Source organism: Papio anubis, chromosome 12, assembly GCF_008728515.1.
Source record: "Papio anubis isolate 15944 chromosome 12, Panubis1.0, whole genome shotgun sequence".
Taxonomy (NCBI): domain Eukaryota; kingdom Metazoa; phylum Chordata; class Mammalia; order Primates; family Cercopithecidae; genus Papio; species Papio anubis.
The window spans coordinates 107,519,083-107,541,486 of record NC_044987.1 but is presented as its reverse complement, the minus strand read 5'-3'; the positions used below and the strand labels follow the sequence as shown (position 1 = coordinate 107,541,486).

Here is a 22,404-nt window from a genome sequence, read left to right as displayed (position 1 = left end):
CCTCCCGGGTTTACGCCATTCTCCTGCCTCAGCCTCCCGAGTAGCTGGGACTACAGGCGCCCGCCACCTCGCCCGGCTAGTTTTTTTTGTACTTTTTAGTAGAGATGGGGTTTCACCGTGTTCGCCAGGATGGTCTCGATCTCCTGACCTCGTGATCCGCCCGTCTTGGCCTCCCAAAGTGCTGGGATTACAGGCTTGAGCCACCGCGCCCGGCACGGCCTGGTTTCTAACAGGCCACAGACCAGTACCCATCCGTGGCCGGGGGGTCAAGGACCTCTGGACTACACCGTTGCTTCGATAAAGCAATACAAGATGTATAACAGGTCCAAAGATCAGTGCTCAGCTCCACCTCCACCAAAGGTCTGGTGATTCTTCTCAATTCTACCGCTGATGATTCTACTCTGTTTAATCTAGACTGTCTTTTGGGTATTCCATGTTGCTCTTGTCCCCTGAGGTCTCTGTCGGAATGTCTGAAGGACTTTATTATACGTTTAAAGTAATCCACAGAAATAACGTTTATTTCTAAGGAAGGCCTTGCTTTTCCCTTATCTATTTATTCATCAAAATGATGAATGCAGTACAGCTGCACTCCTCTGTGTAACTCATGGGCTCAGCCTCTGTATCTGTGCCACCTTTGACTGCTGCTTTATTTCTGGGAACTCAATATTCTTCCACGATTGTGGAGTGAGACAGGGTTTTAAACTTCTTTACATAGACAAAGTCTCGTACTACTTTGTGTCTGAATTGGAAATTTTTTTTTTTTTGCAAAAATGCCTGTCATGATACATTGGTCTGTAACAACGCTATTTTGCAGTAGTAACTTGGGAAGTTACTACTCTTTTTTTTTTTTTTTTTTGAAATGGAGTTTCACTTTTGCTGTCCAGGCTGGAGTGCAATGGCGCCACCTCGGTGCACTGCAACCTCTGCCTCCCTGGTTCAAGCGATTCTCCTGCCTCAGCCTCCCAAGTAGCTGGGATTACAGGTGCCCGCCACCATGCCCAACTAATTATTGTGTTTTTAGTAGAGACAGAGTTTTGCCATGTTGGCCAGGCTGGTCTCCAACTCCTGACTTCAGGTGATCCACCTGCCTCAGCCTCCCAAAGTGCTGGGATTAGAGGTATGAGCCACCGTGCCCGGCCAGGAAGTCACTACTCTTAACGAGCAATAGGAGACCAGTTGTGATCATCTTCTCTTTATTAACTTTTGTTGTCCTTGTCAAATATTTTAATAATCATGTCTTTACAATACTGTGCACTAAAATTTCCTAAAGCAAAGGAAAGTGATACAAATTTCCTGCAGCATTATTCCTGGAGAAGTTAGAAGCAAAAACTAAGGATTTTTAGCTATTCCTTGCATTGCAATTACATTGCATCTAGAATAAGTGTCTTCTTGTTAATAATAAAAAAGGCAGCTAATTTTTTGTTGATTTCTTACTGTGTTGTTGGCACTGTTATAGGCTCATTAACAGGACTCCAGAGCACGGGTGATTACTTTCTCTACAGCTTGCTTCTGGGACGCAACAGTTACTCTCGGTTTCAGCCTTAGTTTGCTGACACGTTTTTGTCCCCAATAAGTCTTTTTCTTATAGATTAGTGTTTCAGTTGCATATTGTTGCATAACAGCCTCAAACATAGAGGCTTAAAACAATACATTGTCACCACTGTCGCTAAGTTGGAGAGTTGTTTTGCTGGTCTTGCTTGGGTCTCCCATGGGGATGCAGTCAGAGGGTCGTTGGGGCTGAAATGTTCAATATGTATCCACTAATATGTCTGGTGCCTTGGGGAAATGGCTAGAAAGGTGGGCTCAGCTGGCATGCTGGAAAGGTTGAGCCTCTTTTCTCTCCACGTGGTCTCTCCATATGGACTCTCCATCTCTCTCCATGGATCAGACTTAATCCATGGTGGCTCAGGGCTTCCAAAAGCAGAAGCTGCCAGGCACAGCCTTACTTCTGCCACCTTTTGTTGGTTAAATCAAGTCACAGGGCCAGCACAGATTCAGTGTGGGAGTGGACCATTCAAGGATGTGAATACTGAGGGCATGGTTCACATGGTTCACTCCCAGGTTTGGAGACTCGCCTTCACAGCTTGCCAGTGTGACCTATCTGGTATCTGATAGATACTGGGTCTGGAGGACAGAGGCGATTAAAACCCTGGCTTTGCCACATTTCAGCCCTGTGACGTTAGACAGGTTACTTAAGCATCTCTCAGCTTCTAAGTCTTTCCCTGTAAAAAAGGAATGATAGTAATCGTCGCTATTGCTTATTGAATATCACTCTGTCCCAGGCACTGTTCTAAGCGCTTTATTTACATGAACTCGTTTAATCTTCTCAGAGGTCCTGTGAAGCAGCTACCGTTATCCTCTGAAATGTACAGGCAGAGACACTCAGATTCAAAGAGGTGATGTCGCCTGCCCAAGGTGGCGGTATTGGGATTTGAAACCAGACAGTGTGGTTTCCTAGTCCATGCTTTTAATCAAGCTCTGTGTTTTCTTCCAGGAAAATCGTGAGACATCCGTGAGATATTCCAAGTACATTGGTGCAGTGTGTGATACATTGTAAATGCATAATAATCATAACGGTTTTGGATGTTCTCAGTGTTAGCACCATCCTGAGACACCTAGTTTGTCACAATTGCCTTCCATTCCTTGGTTAAGATGAGTTAGTACAAGCTGTTCATTCCCATTTTTCTTTATGTGATTCTACGCAATATTCCCATTTCATATTTGAGCCCGTCTCAAATATAATTTGTTCCCTGGGTTTGCTTCCTGGTATACAGCCAAGGGAGTCTAAGACTCTCCTTCTAGGAAACAACATTAGATCGATGCTCTGCCTCTAGCACATCACTGTGGATACAAATCTATCTCCACTGAAAATGCTGCTGATTATTAGACTTGAACTACGGTTCCCCAGGCCCCATTGCTCTATTTAAGATCCACAGAGACGCTCCGAATGATATTTCAGACTGTTGAAACCAATTCTGTATGTTCATATTTTTCTACCCCCATCTCCGGGCCCTCAGGTTTTGGCCGTTTCCTGACATTATGAATCTGTTTTTCTATCTGCTTCCTCCCTCTCCCTTCCAACTTACTCATCAGGGTTTTCTGACTTACTGATTGTTGACTATCTGTTGTGTGTGTATGTTTTTTAATAGAATTAAGACAGTCTTTCCGCTACTTAGGCCTGGCTGAGCATTGCTGCAGCTGATGTGAAAAAAAAAAGATTAGGAGTTATTTTTGATTTTTCTTTTGTCCTCTCTCCCCACATCCAATGCATCAGCAAGTCCTATTGGCTCTGCCTTCAAAATTTCTACTCTGATTGTTCCTTTATCCACCACGAGCCCTGGTGTTCCTTTGGAACACTTTTCCCCTGGACTCATGGAGAAGGCCCCTCCCTGATGTCACAGCTTATATATTCTTTCCCACCTTTTGAACATTCAGCATCTAGAATGGTCTTGGAAAAGAGCGTCAGATCATGTTATTCCCTGGCTGAAACCCCTCCAGTGGTTTTCCATTGCATTTACACAAAATTTGAGGTCTGACCAGAGCCCACAGAGACCTACTTATCGGGTGAGATCTAGGCCTACCTCTGTAATCTCACCCTCCAACCCTCTTCCTGCTGTATTTTCTTTGCAGCACTTATCACTATCTGGGACTACTTATTTTTCTTTATTGTCTGATCTACCACCATTCCTGACCCTCTCACCCCCACCCCTACATAGAAAGACAACAAGGGGCAGGGGCAGGAATGTGAGTTTTTTGAGCATCATATACTCAGCACTTGAAGTATATGTCTAGCATGCAGAGGTGTGGGATTCATATTTTTAAATGAATGGAGGCATAAACTGCTGTTTTATATGGGAATCTAACTCTTGGCCAGGTAGTCTTCTTATATCAACCATTTTCATAGCTTTGGCTTATTTATTTATTTATTTAAGACTGAGTTTTGCTCTTTTCACCTAGGCTGGAGTGCAATGGCATGATCTCAGCTCACTGAAACCTCCACTTCTTGGGTTCAGGTGATTCTCCTGCCTCTCCCTCCTGAGTAGCTGGGACTACAGGCATGCACCACTATGCTTGGCTAATTTTTTTGTATTTTTAGTGGAAATTGGGTTTCACCATTTTGGCCAGGCTGGTCTTGAACCCCTGACCTTAGGTGATCCACCTGCCTCTGCCTCCCAAGCTGCTGGGATTACAGGCGTGAGCCACTGTGCCCAGCCCAGCTTTGGCTTTTAATGTGCAGATCCAGGGATCTCTTTTGAATACTGGCTCAGCTACAGGAATAAAATCCTTAGCTTTGTAAAGTCAGCCACATTATTTTGTGTTTTCTAGACTGTCATGCAGTATACTCCTGAATGATTCCATGAGATAGGTGTAAAGCTGGGTGGAGGAGGGGGGCACATAACAATATTACTTTTCTTGTAACCATGTCACAGTGCGGTTTGTATTTCCTCTGCCTTCCATGTTGAGGGGGTTGGAAATAATGACCAGCAATACAATACAGCCAACATTTTCTCTTTAGACAGCCTCTTTACCAGCATCCATGAGCAGTAACTTTTCCCCAGCAACCTGGCAGACCTATCCCTGCTGTGGTGATTTCTGGTAGACTTTCTGAAATCTGAGTGTCATCAGTGAACTCTCTAGCTTGGTAGCATTTTTTTCTTCTTCTCCGTTTCCTTCCTTCTCATCCCCATGACCATTTCTCATGAGGAGTTTCATTCCCTTCATGAAGTTCAGGTTGCCTAACTGTTGATGCGTTTCAAATATTTTTGGTCTCAGCCCAGATTGCTCCAAACCGGGTTTCTAAATGCCTTACTTAGTTTTAAAGGAGTTTGAAATTAGAAATGAAAAGAAAGAGAAAGAAAGTAAAAAATGAGGGGCACTAAAAAAATGGGAAAACCTGACTGCTTTGAGACCTAAATGATAAGAGATAAAATTGAAAAAGGCTTTGAGTAACAAGGTCTCTAAAAACATCCAGTTAATGAGACTTAGCCAAGAGGAAATGAACAAGAATGAGAATGTGTCCTTCTCATCTGTTGTTTCAGATAATTGCAAGGTTGCATTAAGGGAAGAGAAAGAGGCATGGAAGAAGAGAAAGCAAAGCGTCGAGATAGGCTTGAAAGCACTTTTTGGGACAGAACTTTGTGTATGTGCTGAAATGTGGAACTTAGTGGAAGCAAACAGAAATCTACTACTTTTTAAGGGAGGTAAATTGCTGTGAAACCATGAACCTGGAACCAAAAAGCTTTCAACTATTGAGTCCTAAAAGCAGTTTCAGGCCAGCATACTTGCATCAGCAGAAGGCTGGCTGTTGAAGCTGGGTAACCCCCAAAGGTTGCATTCTCCCCAGTATCCACTGTACATATAGCCATGGTGGATAATGGAAAAGGGAGGCCCTTCAAAAGGGAAGAGTCAGAGGTCACAGAAGACACAGTGACAAAGGAGTTCTTCTCAGAAAGCAGAATCAGAGTTGAATATAAGAACTTAATCTGGGCCTTCCTAATGCTCTCCAAGCAGGATTTCAGAATTGCTATGAACCATGATGGGCGTGTATGTTTTCCTCCTTTTCAAACAAGGTCTTTAATTTGCTGTTACTCTGTCCCTGTGCCACCATTGTATATTGGGTGTGTGTAGAGTAGGGGATGGGTCGGGGGGCAGATAATTTTTCTTTTTAGTTCATAGGTCACTGGACCACCAAGAGACCTGATGGAGAGTAGTGGGACATTGGCAATCTTGAGCTTTGACCTTGATGTGGTGACTGGGAAAGATAAGTGTGGAGGAATAGTGAAACAGGTATTTGGTAACAAGAAGAGCAGACCATGTTAGAGACTGATGGAGTTGATCAAAGTCTGTTTCCTTTGCCTTCTACGTGCACAGCTAGTCTACTTCCTTGATGTTAAACGAAATCATGGGACTCAGTTCTGGCCAATGGAATATGCAGGAATTGAAGTACAATACTTCTATTTTTGACTCCTGCAAATGTCCTTGAGATCCTCCATGCTGTAGAGAATTCACTGGAGGGTTCTGTGGCCTCAGGGATGGCAGCGCCACTAGATGGAAAAATCCTGGGTCCCTGAATAACCATGTGAGGCAGAGCCTCTGACGTGCTTTGGAACATGACGTGAGCAGGAAATAAGAATTAATTGTGTCAAATAATCTAGCAAACAAATCTTTACTTTGTTGAGATTTTGGAATAATCTATTATCACAATTAGTCTACCTTGCCCAATGCAGCCATTAAAGCTACTTGCAATGAAACAAATAGGATATGTGTTGGTTTTACCTATTACCCTCCAATTTTTTTTCACCAAATAATCATAGAAGACTGATACAGTTTGGCTGTGCCCTCATTCAAACCTCAGCTTCAATTTTATCTCCCAGAATTCCCATGTGTTGTGGGAGGGACCCTGGGGGAGGTAATTGAATCATGGGGACTGGTCTTTCCCATACAATTCTCGTGATAGTGAATAGCAAGATCTGATGGGTTTATCAGGGGTTTCCACTTTTGCTTCATCCTCATTCTCTCTTGCTGCTGCCATGTAAGATGTGCCTTTTACCCTCCGCCATGATGATGAGACCTCCCCAACCATGTGGAACTGTAAGTCAAATTAAACCTCCTTTTCTTCCCAGTCTCAGGTATGTGTTTATTAGCAGCGTGAAAATAAACTAATAAACTAATAAACCTCTGGGGCTAAAACCCTACTTTTGACTGAGACTGAGTTTTCTCTTATGGCCCACATTGTTCTTGTCTTCTGAAGTTAGCCAGTCACCAAGTATTACTGAGTGTCTAAACTCAGATCAACTACTTGCTAGCTATGTGACCTTAAGCACATGTTAGCTTGTTTGTGCCTCAGTTGCCTCATCTGCAAAATAGAAATAATAATAGTACTTACCTTGGGTTTTTGTGAAAATTAAGTAAATTAATCCATATATAGTGCTTAGCAGAGCAGCTGGCACATAGTAAGTGATCAGTAAATGTTATATGATCATCATCATCATCATCATCAGTTGCTTGGCACTATGAACAGCATTGAATGAGATATGCAAGATCTGGTCTTCCATGAGATGTCTGCTATTTCAGGAGCCTTATTTTTGATCTTGCACTTGTTCAGCATAGTCTCCATTAAATACTTAATTTGAAGAGAAGGGTTTTGCCTCCCTCTAATCTACTCTAGAATACGCTGATTACAGTTGAAGATGTTCTCTGTTTAGCTGAGTGTTCTGAGTCAGTATCCGTGTTCCATTTAGAGGCTGTGAGTGCAGTATTTGTTTGTACCCTGCGGCAATTGGAGTGGGAGGAATAGAGGGAGGTTAACATCCCTATTGCTGGAAGGAACTACTTTCTGCTCAGAGCCACTTCCTGCTTGGATTGACTTCCTTACAGCCACTTCCTACTTAGAATACTAAGATAAAAACAGCTGCCATTGTACCTACAGAAGTACACTTTCCTTCTTTTCCTGTCCCTGTTCTCAAGGTACACTGCCAAGGCATCTCACTTCTGATGGTGTATAGGCAACACTTGCAAAACCCAGGAGGTTTAGAATCCTTTCCCTTCTTTATTAAGCTATGAGAAAAGAGGCTGAACTTATACCAGCGATGGCCTCATCCAGCCCCCACACCATGCATTTAGATGCCTGATTTACCTGCATGCCTGAGTTAATGTCTTTTTGTCCATGCCATCTCCCTATCACACACCCTTCAGTGATGCTAACTAGGCAGGCACACCCACTTGCCTTGGCATGTTTTATGGACGACCCAAGCTGCAAACATCAACATGTATAAGACATATGCTCTCTTCTTTGTGTAATTTCAGGCACCAAAATATGCCTACACAGAGGGGTATGTGCATACAGACACACGCGTATTCTTTTTTTGCCTGGTAGAAATATACTTCTGTGATGTTCCTTCAGCTCCCACACATGCCCCTCCATGGCTGGCACATCTCCTAATTATTCCCATCCACTCCCTCCCATAGACCTTTTGTGTGTATATTTTGGCACACATTCTCTTCGTTCCGCCTAGTTCCTTTCTCTCTTTCTTTCTCTACCTCCCTCCCTCTCCCTCTCCCTCTTCACAGCTCTTAGGAAAATTTGTTAAACTATACACTCTTTATTATTAATGTACATTTATGAAAAATTCTTCACAGTTACAAAAGTGCATGGTTATAAAATCATCTCCATACAAAGATTGACATCTTCCCTCTAACCCCACCCCTCCCCAGCCCTCCCACCCCCAGACATTAGCACATTACAGGACAGTGCTTAGAAAAACTGAGAGCTCTGTGGATCCAGCTCTCCGCCCAGTGCTGTGACAAACACAATAGTGATTTACAAAGGACCTTGTGACGCCCTCACTTCCCTTTTGCCTCTTCCTGGGGTGGGGAAGAGCAGACAATTTTCTCTGGCTTTAGGAAGATGTCCTTTTGAGGAATGGATCAAGATGTATCTTTTTACTCTTCTACTGCTGGAAAGGATGTCAGCACAGACACCTGTAGGGGAAAATGGAAGCTGCAGGTCTTCCCCCATGGTTGAAGACAAACACCTCTCTTGATCTGTTCAAATTTCATACATGTCCCTCCTTGAAAGGAGCCATGAACCTCTATAGCAACTCCGGAGACCTATTTCTGCAAAGTTCCCTGGGAATTCCTCTAGGAATGGAGAAAGAGAGATGAGGGTTTGTCTAAGAGTGACCAGAGATAACTGGCCCAAAGTGGTATGATTGAGATATGAGGGCTCTTCTAAAAAGGAATTTTCTTGGCCCAAATCTTGACCAAGCTGAACGTTGACATCCTCTGGCCCAGCATGGAGGAAGCTTCTGCAATGAGGGCAAGTCTCTGAGGGGCAGGAGAGAGCAGAGGGAAGCAGGGAGAAGTCAGGTTCTCATTGGGATGCCTCTGCCACAGATTTTTCTCCTTCTTTATTTTTTGAGTATCCAGTCCTGCCCTAAACCTGGTGGGATTCCATCTTAATCTATCAAACAATGTAATATTAGTTTGGTGCAAAAGTAATTGCGGTTTTTGCTATCACTTTTAATGGCAAAAACCGCAATTACTTTTGCACCAACCTAAATATGCCTATTTAGGCATGTTTACTTATGCATATTTAGCCACTCAGCCTATGGCTGAGTGCAGTATGTCAGAGAACTGAACCCAAATTCCAGAGAGATCTGTCCCACGTCAGCAGACAGCCAACATACAAGGAACCTCACAGACAGACATGCAGATGCAGAGATACCCCATTACATACACGTTAACCAGTTTGGACAATCTGAACGAAGCCTGTGGTCACCAGGGATGTGGGAGCAATTCCAATCAGGATTGCTAGATTATCTCTGGAAGCTTGCTTCTGATAGCTTGGACAAGATGATGGCAGTCGGGGAGAAGCAGGGAATTCCTTGGCAGTAGGGAGGTTGGATACTTTCCTCATTGTGCTCTAATAAACTGAGGAACCTCTAGCAGCAGGAGAAACATCTCTCCTTTAAAAGCCATGTGTCCTGCTCAGAAGGGTTTGGCTTTGATGGAGACCAAATTGTCCCACTAGAAAGGACATTGATGTCAAGGGGGCATTTGGTGTCTTTTCTGGTTCTAGTCCTATGCAAAAAAGCATGTGTCTTAAAATATATTAACTATATTTTGGCAAACAATAGTTCCTAGGAGGTTATTATAGTATTATGGTATCCCTCTGTGGGAAACTTTTCTGTTTTGTCAGGATTCAAGTTTCTAAAAGTTCCTCTCCAAGTATTTAGGTTGCCGGCCTGGCTTGTAGAGAACAGCTCGAGTTCACCATCCTTGGTCATCACAGAAGGAGAGAGCAGGGCACAGTTCTGCTTCGGATGTCACAGGGCCAGGGATTTGTCCCAGATGTTGTAAGCAAGATTCAGGGGACACGGGTTCAAGTACTTCAGGTCTAGCAGTTTCTGAAGACTCTTTCGCTTGACTAGCTCAGGGAAGCACGAGTGAGGGATACCTTCCTGGAAGATGATATATTAGCCTCCTTCATTCCTTTCAGGCTTTCCAGGAGGATAGGATGGTGGAATACTGCTGGAGCTTGGGACAAGGTAGGTGGAAAGCCCCTGTTTTAATTCTCCTCCTGGCCAGACTTCTCAGCATGTTGGACTGTGCCTTCATGTTCTTCTCCTAAACTGCAGGGCTTCTCACCTGTAGCTTTCTTGCTCTCTTATTATCTCTTGCAACACACACAGCAGGGCTTGAGTAGGAGTGGTTAACACAACTTCCTCTCTTGATTCCCGAAGATCTTACTTTTCACATGACTGCCACCATGGTCACCCCTGCTGATGTTTTATCTACACATTGTGAAGCAGGAGTCTCCTATTCAGATGTTACCTGTGTAGTTTCTGTTTCAGAGCCTGCAATTTGCCCTACCGTGAGCATAGTTCAATCTGTACAGCAGATGGGTTTGACTACCTTCTATTTAGCTGATCCACTAGCACATTCAGGGATGCTGAATTCCAGGGCCCCACTACCCAGCCCTCTGAGGCATTCTCTTCCCCAAGCACTTGGGAAAGCACTGGAAAGAGAACCGTGTTCGGGTTGAGTCCCAACCTTGTCACATAGACAAGTCATACCCAACCTTGAGACTTTTTTTCTCCATCTGTAAAACAGGATTACCAATGTTTGATTTACCTCCTGCACAGGGTTGTGAAAAGCCAAGGAGAATGATGCAAAAATACTCATGAACTATCCAGTGCTGAACAAATAGAGGGCAGATAATGATGACACTGATGAAACTGACGAGGAAGACAACGATGATAATTGTGCTTTGCTCGTAAAGTTACTTGATTTTTGACTGACTGATTAGATGCAGTTTCCCTGAATGGAGCTGCCTACCACTTTCCTCCTAGGGCTTATCCAGACAACCTTGGGTAAGTCACTCAACTCTCTAAGATTAATTCATCGGTCAAATGGGGATAATAAAAAACCACCAGGCAGTGTTGCTGTGACAATTGAAAGAAGTGAGTCAATAGATATAAAAGTGCCCGGAGGAGTGCCTGGACCTTATGAGGAACTTTGTCAGCTCTAGTTGAATTTGAATTTATATAACTCTAGAGGAAGTGGTGATGTTCCAAAACTTAGATGGGGCAGTAGAAAGAGCACGGACTTTATCGTGCTCATAGTGGCATATGACTTCAACCTCTCTGAGCCTTAATTGCCTCATCCGTAAAATGGGAACAACAGCGTTCACCTCAAAAGATTTGTGTGTGTGTTAAAGGGAATGGTTTGTGGAGAGAGCTTTTCACAGTGCCTGACACTGCCAAGGGCTTAGTATTTAACAGCTCTCTCACCCTTATGCTTAACGTGGGTAAGTTGCTTAGAAGAAAACGCAAAGCCTCATATGGTCGTAACTGTGCTGCCTTTGTCCCCTTTTAGCTCTGGGTGCTGCCAGGTTACGGGTCTGTGGCCCACCGTGCACTTTCCTGGTGAGACCCTGTGGCATGAGCACTGTGGCAAGAACAGTCACACGATTAGGGTCCCAAGGTGCCAGGACTCTTGCTCCCCCAGTTGCTGGGCCTCCTGCCTCTCTCTTCTGAAGCCAAGCTTGAGTGAGAGGCAGGTGAAAGGGCATTGACAGTGTCCATCCTCAGCCTGCTGCCTGGGACCTCACCAACTGGTGACAATTGGTCATATGGGGGCAGTCACTGGGAGGTGGTCTCACCTGGTAGCTGCTGGTGGAAGGAGGCCAGGGGCTGGTATGGAGGTGTTTTTACTCCCTGGAGGCAGTGGCTGGCATTGCTGAGAGCTGACAGTTTTAGTGTCAGGAGGTGGGGGGTAGGTTTGAGTTCTGTGCCACACCCCCTCTATACAAGTAAGTGACCAGGAACTGTTCATTCTCCTCAACACAGCGCACTATGCATATTCTGGCCTCTGCCATTTGCAGACACCCTTCTTTGCCTACCTGACGAAGTAGATATTTCCTGATGACCCAGTTCACAAATCACACTAATCTTATAATTCTCATGGACATTGCTAGACACAGATGATGGCTCCTCCTCTGGGCCTCCATAATGGCGTGCTCAGAGTCCTGACATATAGTCTTAAAGGGAATAGTTTTGGATCTCTCTCCTTGACCAGAGGGAAGTGCCTTGAGGGCAAGGACTGAGTCAATTCATCCGACGTTCCCAGTTCCTAGGGCACCGCCTGGCCCAAAGCAGATGCTCATACAAAGTGAGTGTCTCCCCCTTGCTTGAACCATGACTGAGGCAGCCAGGTCACCATGGAACCAGAGTGGGCAGTCAGGGAGGGCGTCTGGTGGCCAGTGGCTGTGGCGGTCAGCAGCATGGAGGGATGAGAGGCAGGCATGTCAGATCTCTTCCTCTTCACTGGCCTTACTCCAGCGGTGGCAGCAGTTGGCGGTGATGCCCAGGAGGAAGTTGGTGGCCACAGAGGCGATGGAGACCACGAAGCCCACGAATGCAATGAATAGGTAATCGTCCAGGGTCAGGGTCAGGTGGCAGGCCTTGAAGCTCTCCTCAGTAAGTGAGAAGAGCGGGGCGCCCTCGACTTCAGGGGGGCCCCGGCACTCAGCCAGCTGAGAATCTGTAACACAGAAGTCAGGGAGGGTGAGGTACCCGGGGAGGGAGAGGGGATTGGAGAGCCCCCCAACAACCGCTCACTGGAAAAAGTAAGAAAGACATTCATTACATTCATTGAGGTTCTTCCATGTGCCAAGAATTCTACTTATCTCCTTTTGTTCCCTCAACAACACTCAAGGCAAGGATTTTTATGCCTATTTCTATAGATGTGGAAAGTACTGTTTAAAAGTTTAGCAATTTGCTGAAAGTCATCTGGCTATGACCAGTGGTAGATCTGGGGACACCATCATCTCTTACAACAACCTCCCAACTGGTTTCTGGGCGTCAGAAGGTGTCTGTCCTCAGCCTACAGCCTGGGACCTCACCAGAAGCTGACAAACCATTTTAATACAGTCAGCTGGGTGGTTCTTTCAAACCTGATATCCTGCCATGCCTTCTCTACTTAAACCCTTCCCTGGATTCCTGTCTTTGAATGGAGCAAAAACCAAGGTGCTCCCCATGGGCTCCAGGGACTCCTTCCCATCTCTTCCACTCTGTTCCTTATTTACTCTGCTCCAGCCACACACACCTCCTGGTCATCCTTCCATAACCCCAGAGTATCCCCTCTTGAGGCAGGGAAGGGATGCTTTTGCATTTGTCCCTTTGGGAGGGAGCTTCTCTCCTCGATCTCTGCACAGCTCAGCTCCCTACTTCCTTTGGGACTTGACTCAATGCCACATTATTAGTGAGGCCTTTCCTTAAGACTCTGAATAAAATAGCACCCCACTTCACCTCCCCCTGGGCTCCCTATCTTACCTGCTCTTCTCTGTTTTTCTATGTAGTGTTGATCACTGCCTGAAAGTTTATTGGTTTATTTTCTGTCTTCTCCCCTTTCAATATAAGCCACTCCCATGGTATCTTTAGCATCAGAACAGTGTCCTGTCCATAGTAAGTGCTTGATGAATCTTTACAACGTGAATATAAGACTCTGTCCAACTCCAAATCATTGGGCCTTTCCACTACTTATGTGGCTTTTCTGGATACACAGAGTATAGGTTAAGAGTATGGGTTCCGGAGCTATTGGCCTAGTTTCAAATCCCCTCTTCACCCCTTGCTAGTTGCATGATTACGGGTAAGTTATTTAATCTCTCTGTGTCTTGACTTCTTCATCTGTCAAATGAGGATAATAACAGTACCTACTTTTTAGGGTTGTAGTGAGGATTCAGTGAGTTAACATATATGAATTATATGTTACATATTATTGTAATATATATAATATATATAAAATATATTTCAATTATATGAATTATTGTATTGGTTGTTTTCCCTAGACAGGTCATTGGGGGTCATATTCTGCACTCGGCCTTCTGTAGGAGGGGCTGCTTTTTCTGGTGGGGTTATTGTTATCTTCAGCATTGATGTCTCATCTCATCCTTCTGGGGTTGCTTTTATGAGTGCATGATGGCTGTCAATGGTCTTATCTCACTCTGCCTGGGAAGTAAAGGTAGTGTGCAGGTGACACTCTTGCCATGCAGCATTAGGCACCAGCTTTTGAGCAGCCAATCATTCCTTTGTTTAGTGGATAAATATTAATCAAGCTCTTACCTTGGGTAAGTCTTCTTCTTCTTTTTTTTTTTGGTCTTTCTGGCTCTCATGCTCTGCCTCTATAATAAGGGGCCTCTATAAAAAGGGGATAATCTGGCCAGGCACAGTGGCTCACGCCTGTAATCCCAGCATTTTGGGAGACCAAGGCGGATGGATCACGAGGTCAAGAGATTCAGACCATCCTGGCCAACGTGGTGAAACCCCGTCTCTACTAAAAATACAAAAATTAGCTGGGTGTGGTGGTGCACACCTGTAGTCCCAGCTACTTGGGAGGCTGAGGCAGGAGAATTGCTTGAACCTGGGAGGTGGAGGTTGCAGTGAGCTGAGATCGCACCACTGCACTTCAGCCTGGGTGACAGAGTGAGACTCGGTCTCAAAAAAAAAAAGAGGATAATCCAATCTAAATTTTCTGAGAGTCAATATGAAGACATTTTCTAAATTACGTGTTGTATAAATGCTACGTATTCATTCTGCAGTTTTTGAGGGCAAGGAATCAAATGATGGATTTGGATTGATCCTTTTAAGAATTGAATCAGCAGCAATATCCTTGGAAATGGGGAGTCAGGTTTGGAAGGAGAACACAACCTTCCCCAAATCCCAGGTTGAGTAATCCCTGTAGGCTGTGAACACAGGATCCGTGTGCTGCCCAGGCCAGGATCCTGTCTGGGGTTGACTCGCATGAGCTCTCCTCTGGAAACCCGAAGATGCTGAACTCTAAAGTCTGTTATGTAGGTGAAGTGGGTAGTGGTGAGACAGTGAGATGGGGAATGTGGCAACACTCATATGGACCAGCCAGAGGAGCCCCTGACAGCCGTTGGTGGGACCACACAGGATGCAGGATGGGAACATGGAGGCTGACAAAACCCCCTGGTATGTCAAGGCACCAGTCTTAAAGTCATACTGTATCCCAGGGGCTTGCTTATTATGGCCCTCTTTGTTCAGTTTTTCCAAAAACCATGGGTAACAGTGGAGTTCCATGAAGAAGAAGGGAGGAAGCAGCTGAAAAGGACCTAAGGAGAAGAGCATCCCTAGTTCTGCCTCCACTGGCAAGGTTTTGTCCTTAAGGAGAAGCACCCTGGTGCATGTGACCTGGTGTAAAGTGTGTTCTGTGGAGGAACAGGGAACCTGGCTTTCCAGCTGGGCCTGCTTGCTTCCTCATCATGGGCCTGTGGACAGCCCCTGTCCCCCTCTGGAGCTCAGGTTCCTCACCTGTACTGACATATGTGTGAGCCTACACTGATGAAATCTTGGACCCCTCTCCTGCTTGCTGGGAGTCTGAGCTTCTGCAGAGCAGCAGGGACCTCAGAGATCACAGAAAAGGAGTCCCCGGGTGTGATGGAAGCTTAGTGCTTCGGGTGCCCTTTCTGTTATTAGTGCACAGGAGAGAGAGGGGAGGCGCGGCCTCTGCCGAGGTTCAGCAAGTGAGGAGATTGCTCCAGGCAGCCTCCCCCTCCTGCCCTCCACCATCGCCCCATCCCAGTCCCCAGCTATTTTGGTGCCAGAGAATTTCCTCCTACAGTTCTGTGGAAACACTGGAATCGTGACCCACAGCCCTCCCCAAACTATTTTGGTCTTGGGCTCCCCACTCAGTCCTCCTCTCCCTTTTACCGCATTCAGCATTGCTTCTTCTCAACATGTGCTGAGCTCACGTTCTGGGAAAGCCCCTGGGGTAGGGCCTTCAGCTACTACTTCTAAGTGCTTGTGCCAAGCCTTGGTATTGTCACACAGGAGAGCTGGTGGCTAGGGCCACAGCTCAACATTACCTGCCTCTGGGTCAGGCTCAGATGCCTCTGGGTTGGGACGCCCATCAAACCTGTGTGATTCGGGCTCCTTCAGGCCCCAGTCTACCCTCCAGTTGGGATTCGCTGGTTGAGTTGCTGCATCTCACTCTTCCTCTCAGCTCCCTACCTTGTGCCCAAAGTTTACACTGCTCAGGGCCTTGAGTTTGAGGAAGGCCAGGTTCTCGTAGCTGAGGTCCAGGTCATGGAGTTGCATGAGGTCCTGGAACTCTACTGCAGCCCTTTGGCCAGTCCAGGACTCAGGTTCTGACTCTTCTGGCAGGTCAGAACCTGACTTGTCAGGATCTAGTCAGGGAGATTGCCAGGACTCAAACCCTGGCTTCAACGCTTAGCAGCTGTGTAACTTCCAACAAGCTACTGAACCTCTCTGTGCCTCCTCCTACAGAGGAGGAACCTCAGCTTCCTCCTCTGTAGGGCGGCAACCTCATTAGTGTTATTCTGGGGATAGGAAGAGATAGGTAAAGCTGCTTAAGAAAGGGCCTGGTAAATAGCAAGTACTAAGGTTCAAGTTCCTCCTGGAACATGTTGGCTGTCACACAACTTAAGCTGTGGTGGCTCTGTTGAGATTGTGTTAGCCATTACTATTTATACGAGAGTTTCCAACACTTGGAATGCTAAAAAAGCAGTGTGGTAGACTAGAACAGGGCTTAGAAGTCAAATAAATCTAGGTTTTATTCATGGTCCTGCCACTTTCTAGTTTTTTAATTTTTTTTTTTTTCATGGCCGTGCCACTTTCTAAGTGCGTGATTCCTGTCAAGCCTTTTTATTGTTCTAAATCTCAGCTTCTTCACCTGGAAAATGGGTATAATCAAAATGGGGGTCTCATGAGATAATGGAGGCCAAGATCTTAGGTCATGGTGAAAGCTCAAGAAGAACCACCAACGATGTGCTATTCTCACTTGTCTGCTATCTGTCTGCCTCATTAGCTCATGAGCACCACAGTGGTGAGGGACATCTATTTCATGAATGAATGGGCATTGCATGCATTGGAAGGATTCTACAAACAACCTGTTGGCAGAGCTGGTGTACAAAGAGGCAAGCCCACATTAGAAAATGCAGTAGGTGCTTTCCGGCTCGAAGTCCCTCCCTTTTCTTTGGAGCCTTTGCTTCCATTGAGGCAAGCCCTCTCCCTGTTGGCTGCCCCATCCTACCCCTCCATTACCTGCTGTACAGCGCTGGATCCGGTTTCGCAGCCACTTCAGAAGGGGCTCCATGGTGCAGCCACACACCCAGGGATTGCCGCCGATCTGCAAGGTCACCAGCCCTGGTAGGCCCTCAAGAGCCTCCAGGCTGAGGGAGGCCAGGCCCCCATAGCTGAGGTCCAGGTCTCGGAGCTGCACGAGGCCCTGGAAGGCCTGGGGGTGCACCCTCCGCAGCCAGGGGTTGTGGCTCAGGTCGATGTGGACCAGCCCATGGGCCTCCTGGAACATGTCGGCTGGCACGTGGCTGAAGTTGTTGTAGCTCAGATCCAAGTGTGCCAAGCGCTTGGCATGGAGGAAGAGGCCCCGGGGCAGTTCCATTAAGGAGTTGTTGCGCAAATCCAGCACCCGGAGCTCCATGTAGCATGTGAGGTAGCCAGGCGGCACCGCTGTGATGCGGTTGTGGGCCAGGCTGAGGTTTTGGGTGTCCATTGGCAGGTCTGGGGGCACGGAGAATAGCCGCTGGCTGCTGCAATCCACCACCTGGTTATGGCATGTGCAAAGGACTGGGCAGCTGGTGCCAGCGTCCGAGTGCATCAACCCGGCTGCCAAGAGGAGGGAGACCAGCAGCATTGCCGGTTGGGGTGGCCCGGGCCAGGGAAGCTGGGCCCAAGTGTCACCCATCTTAGGCAGCTGGCAACAGCAGTGCTGGAGGGAGCCCATGAGGACTGTGTCCATGGAATCGAGAGTCTGTGACACAGGAAGGCAGCTACATCTGGGGCCAGAGTCTGTGAAGGTGGAGCTTCTGAGCATGTGGTATCATGGCTAGAGACTTTCCCAGGAGCCTCTGAGCACCAGAGGGCTTCCTGAGATCCACGGGAGGTCCCCTTCCGGAGCCTAGGGGGCGAGACACCTAGTTGAGGTCTCCCAGGGTCTGGAATGATGATCAAAACCTGAGAAAGGGAGGGGACAAGGATGGGGCTGGGTCAGCTGCCAGCAGGTCCTGGAAAAGTTCCTGCAGATCTTTTGTGTCTCTCTCACCCATGCCTGCTGGATGTTTCCTCCTGGTGCTGTGTCTGGGAGGGAGGGGCTGAAGGAGATCAAAGGTGCCCTTTAAAGATCCTTGGCACTTCTTCTGAGAAAACTTAAGTCCTGTCCCACGTCTGGGACTGATTAGGAAGCCAGGGTTGCACCTGGGTCTCCAGTGTTGAAGGTCTCAGTGGCCATTTGTCCTGGTGGCCTGGTGGGCTTGAGTCCAAGGGGGTCCCAGGGTGGGTGTTTTGGGAAGAGGACCCGGGAGGAAGTGAGTCTCCATGGGTCTCCTAAAAGTCTGAGAGTCCTCAGCCTCAGTGGCTGCTGGAATCCTCAGGGAGCCTCTTATTTTTCCAAAGAGAGGAGGACCCCAGGTGATGCCCACTGTCTGGGCCTCCGGGGCCAGAAGAAGCCATGAGTCCTGAAGGTGCAGGCTGAGGGTCAGCTGGCAGAGCTCTGGCAACTTCTCCAAGCCAGCGCCTTCCTCAGCACAGCTCTGTATTCAGCAGGTGGAGGCCGAATTCCCTCTGTCAACAAGAAAAACACTCAGGCAGAGAAATCCTGTGCCCTCGACACCCCCTTGTCCCTTCACCTAGGACCCTTGTCTTATCTCTGTCTCTTTCTTTCCTCCCTTCTTTGCTTCCCCCAACCACAAAGTTCCCTGCTTACCATCTCTCAGGTGTGGGCCATGGTACCTTCAGACCCCAGGCTCACGTTGCTGTAACCCACGAGCCCTCCCTGACCCAACCTGCAGCCATCCTCCTCTCGGTTCCCGTCTTGGGTAAGATGCATTTTCTTCTTCTCATCACCCCATCCCCATCAGTACCAAACACTCCACCCTTGAACAACTCCCTAAGAAAAACAGGCATCCACACTCTGGGGGTTTGCACACTCCTTTCAAACACTCTAAGCGCTTCTCTCTCTCTCTCTCACACACACACACACTCACTCACACACCATTCTGTGACTCCCCCATGTTTTGCCCTGCCCCATGCTCACGCCTCACGGTTTTCGCTCCAGCTTCCTTCTGCACAGGCGATCCTGCAGACCCCTCCCCATTCGACCTCCAGCGTCTTTCGCCTGCCAGCCCACACCCCTCATCCCAGCATCCCTTTCCACACACTGCACTCTCCTGCTCGCCGCCCGCAGCAGAGGGACCGAGAGTGATGCCACGCCCAGAGCCTCAGCCCTCGCGCCCCGCGCCCTCTCGCTTCTCCCTTGCCCACCTGCTGTCCTCGGTCCTCCCCTCACCCTAGGCCTGGCGGTGCCTATTTTCCTACCGCTTCAAGCCTCAATCCCGCCCACTGGGAAATCACCCCAGCTCCCCTTCATGCAGACTCATTTTTTCTGAGCCCCAGGTCTCCCTCTGCACTCCCACAGGCCCCAGGAGCCTACTCACTCCGTTCCAAGGACACAGCCATCAATCTGCGGCAGACGCGGGTCTCCCTCCCTCCTCCTGGAATCCCCGCTCGCTCCTTGCTTGCTTCGGAACAGATTGCCTCCCCGGCTCTTCCCCTCCCCCAGCCTCTCCTCCTTGTCTCCTGGATCCCAGGCCAGCATCTTCTGTGATTTCCCGTCCTGCGGTCCCCCTGCCCCTTCTTTCACCCAAAAGGAAAATCACAGAGAAAGGATGCTCAGAAGAAAGTTCACAGAATCTGAATGCTTCTTTCTGAAACTCAGCTGGTGCCCAGGCTGCTGGGGTATAAGGCTTCCGGCAGAGCCAGGTCTTCCCCCTCCCTTCCCCCTTCCCACCCTCTCTGTCTCCCTCCCTCCATCCCTCCCCCTCTTCTCTCCCTTTTTCACTCCCCTTTTTTCCTCGAGGGCCAGGTACTGACGTTTCACTGTCTCTTAGCAACTGCCTCCACATTTCTGAGCAACAGGAGAACTGGCTGTGGACCCCACCACGAAGAGAGAGGAGGGAAGGAAGCACCGGGCAGAATTCACAGCTGCCCACAGAATCCTGGGGATAGAGCGAGGGGAAGAAGGGGAGACAAGGGTGGGCAACTGGACAGGGGCAGAGAAAGAGGAGCAGGCAGGGCCCAGTGGGAGATGTTGTAGTAGGGGCAAGGTGTGGACCTGGAATCTGAGACAGAGGAGGGACAGCTTAAGGGCATCAGATCCAGAAGAAAAAACTAAGAGGGCTTGCAATGAATGGAGAAAGGGACTTAATGGGGGATGGGAGAAGTGAAGAATGGGGGCATTGAAAACATGAATAGGAATGGAAACAAAAAGGAGATGTGAATATGACAAGTTTGCTCACTTGATGGGATATATCTTTGTAGTCACCATATAATATCTACTTACCTGGGTTGGAATGTATTTTGGGCTCCAGGTACCAGGTGATTGGCTCAGGGCTTGTTAGGGACCATTATTGCAGGAGACACCTTTTATATGTTCCCTGATTTTCCCTAAGTCCTGACCCCATGGGCTTTCTGGGGCTAGGAGGCTTGGCTGGAGTGGACCGATTTCCCCTTGGCTTGGGATATGAGAACTTTTGGGATCCAAAGGGCCAACTTCTTGGCCAGGTGGGGGCACCTGGGGCTCTACAGACACTTGGATCTGTCAAGGGGAAAGGAAGCTTGTGATCCTTTCTTCTTTCTCCAGGCCCAGGGGATTCTGTCTGTTGTCTTGTTCTCATCCTTCCAAGCTTCCTTGGAGTGACTTCAGATGAGGATGAAATTTGCGCAATATCTGTTTTCTTGTTGACCCATTGAACAAGTCTCTAGCTGTCCTGCATTTTAAAAATTGTCTTGACCAGTTGGTTTGCTCAAAGAGCTGGCTTATTTCTTTGCTTAATAAATATTTATTGAGCATTCACTGTATGCTGGGTACTTGGCCAGACGGTGGGTAACAAGATGAACATAGACTCCTCCCTCATGGAGCTGCTTCATTCCGTTGACCTGGGGCCTCTCGCGTTTAAGTAACAGCTTAGGTCTTTGGAGGAACCAAAATGGAGTAATAGGAAACAACGAGTGTGAAGTTATACAGATTCTGATCGTTTATAAAGTTCTTAAAATCATGGCCGTTGTCTTCTCTAACATGATTCTTTTTCCTATATGCTTGTAGAAAATCAGCTCCCTTCTGTGTTCTCTCAGATGTTCATTTTGAATCTTTCATGTTCTACAGTCTCTGGCACAGAGTAACATGGCAGCCACTCCATAAATATTTATATATTGAGTTGACTAAGGTAAATGAGATTTCTCTCCCTGCTTAAAAAAGGAAATGTTTGTTCCATCTCATTTATGAGTTTAGAAGTAAAATATTAATCTTAACCCAGAAAACACAACACAATGAAACAAGTAATCCATTCTAACTGAGGACTGTTGGCCTCCGGAAAGCAAAGCTAGCGTCCTATGTTATTAACATTAACTGAAAAATGGTAGAAAACATAATTATCTGAATGGAGGCTAAAAAAGCTATCCAGCATAATTCAAAATTTAGTGTTGACTAAAGGTAGCTTCTGAAGATTTTCTTCCTTTACGTGATACGAAGTTTATATTTAAAATTAGAATTAATAATATAACTAAAGGAAAATATTAGTGACTGTGTTCCTTAGAAAACAGGATCTAGGTAAGAATGCCTCATCACTGTTTGAAACTTCAGTTTCTGACCTATGAAGTAGGGATAATGACGCCTAAGTCACAGGGTTGTTAGATATATGAGCCATTATAAATAAAGCACTTAGAACACTATACAGTGAGCAGTACAAATGGCTCTGTCAAATGAACAGATAAAACAAAGTAAAACAAACAAATAGCAGAGTATAAAATCTCTGAAACAGTTATGGAGAAAGAAAAACAAATTGCTCAGAAAGTAAAAAGTTAAGAAAGGAGAATATTACATTTGCAGATGGTTTGAATGTATTCTTGTGCAAATGAGTTGCAAAACCTTCAGAAACCCGTAATTCAAGAACATTATCATTGCATATATCTTCTGTAGAAGTGAGGTTCAATGAGACAGAAATATTTTATATGACTTTATACTTTTAATCATTTGATGAATCATTATGGGATTCTGTGAATCCCAAATTGGTGTCCCAAGGTACACTGTGTGCCATGAGGTTCTTAAATAAGTTTGAGAAACACTGAGTTAAATAAAATGAAACTAGTTTATTTATTGTAAGATTTCTCAGAGGCTTTAATGTGTAAATGGTTAGGGCCAGTCTGCAAGTGACAGCATTGGGGAATGAGGAATATATAATATCCAGCATTTCCTAAACTTACTTGGGATCTGTAATTTTCTTTTATCTTCTGCTCTCCTTCCCCTACTGCCTTTCCCTCTCCCCTTCCTCTCCTATTCTCACCTCTT

At 46.7% G+C, this 22,404-nt stretch overlaps 1 protein-coding gene across 3 annotated transcripts; it reads right to left on the bottom strand.

The window, feature by feature from the left end:
- Nucleotides 1–8,086: 8,086 nt before the first annotated feature.
- On the bottom strand, nt 8,087–19,821 carry LRRC55 (leucine rich repeat containing 55). Of its 3 annotated transcripts, XR_001894770.3 has the most exons (4): nt 19,496–19,821; nt 17,088–18,623; nt 9,239–12,546; nt 8,087–8,481 (listed from the first exon to the last, which is right to left on the bottom strand). XR_001894770.3 is itself a non-coding variant. In XM_017948386.3 (3 exons), exons 2-3 carry the CDS (start codon nt 17,875–17,877, stop codon nt 12,311–12,313), a joined length of 1,026 nt encoding a protein of 341 aa, XP_017803875.2. In that variant the 5' UTR covers nt 17,878–18,623; nt 19,496–19,821; the 3' UTR covers nt 8,087–12,310. The 3 variants fall into 3 exon arrangements, 2 of the variants coding, with proteins under 2 accessions (XP_017803875.2, XP_031509432.1); XM_017948386.3 differs by having other exon boundaries at nt 8,087–12,546; XM_031653572.1 differs by lacking the exon at nt 19,496–19,821 and adding an exon at nt 19,096–19,475 and having other exon boundaries at nt 8,087–12,546.
- Nucleotides 19,822–22,404: the final 2,583 nt, after the last annotated feature.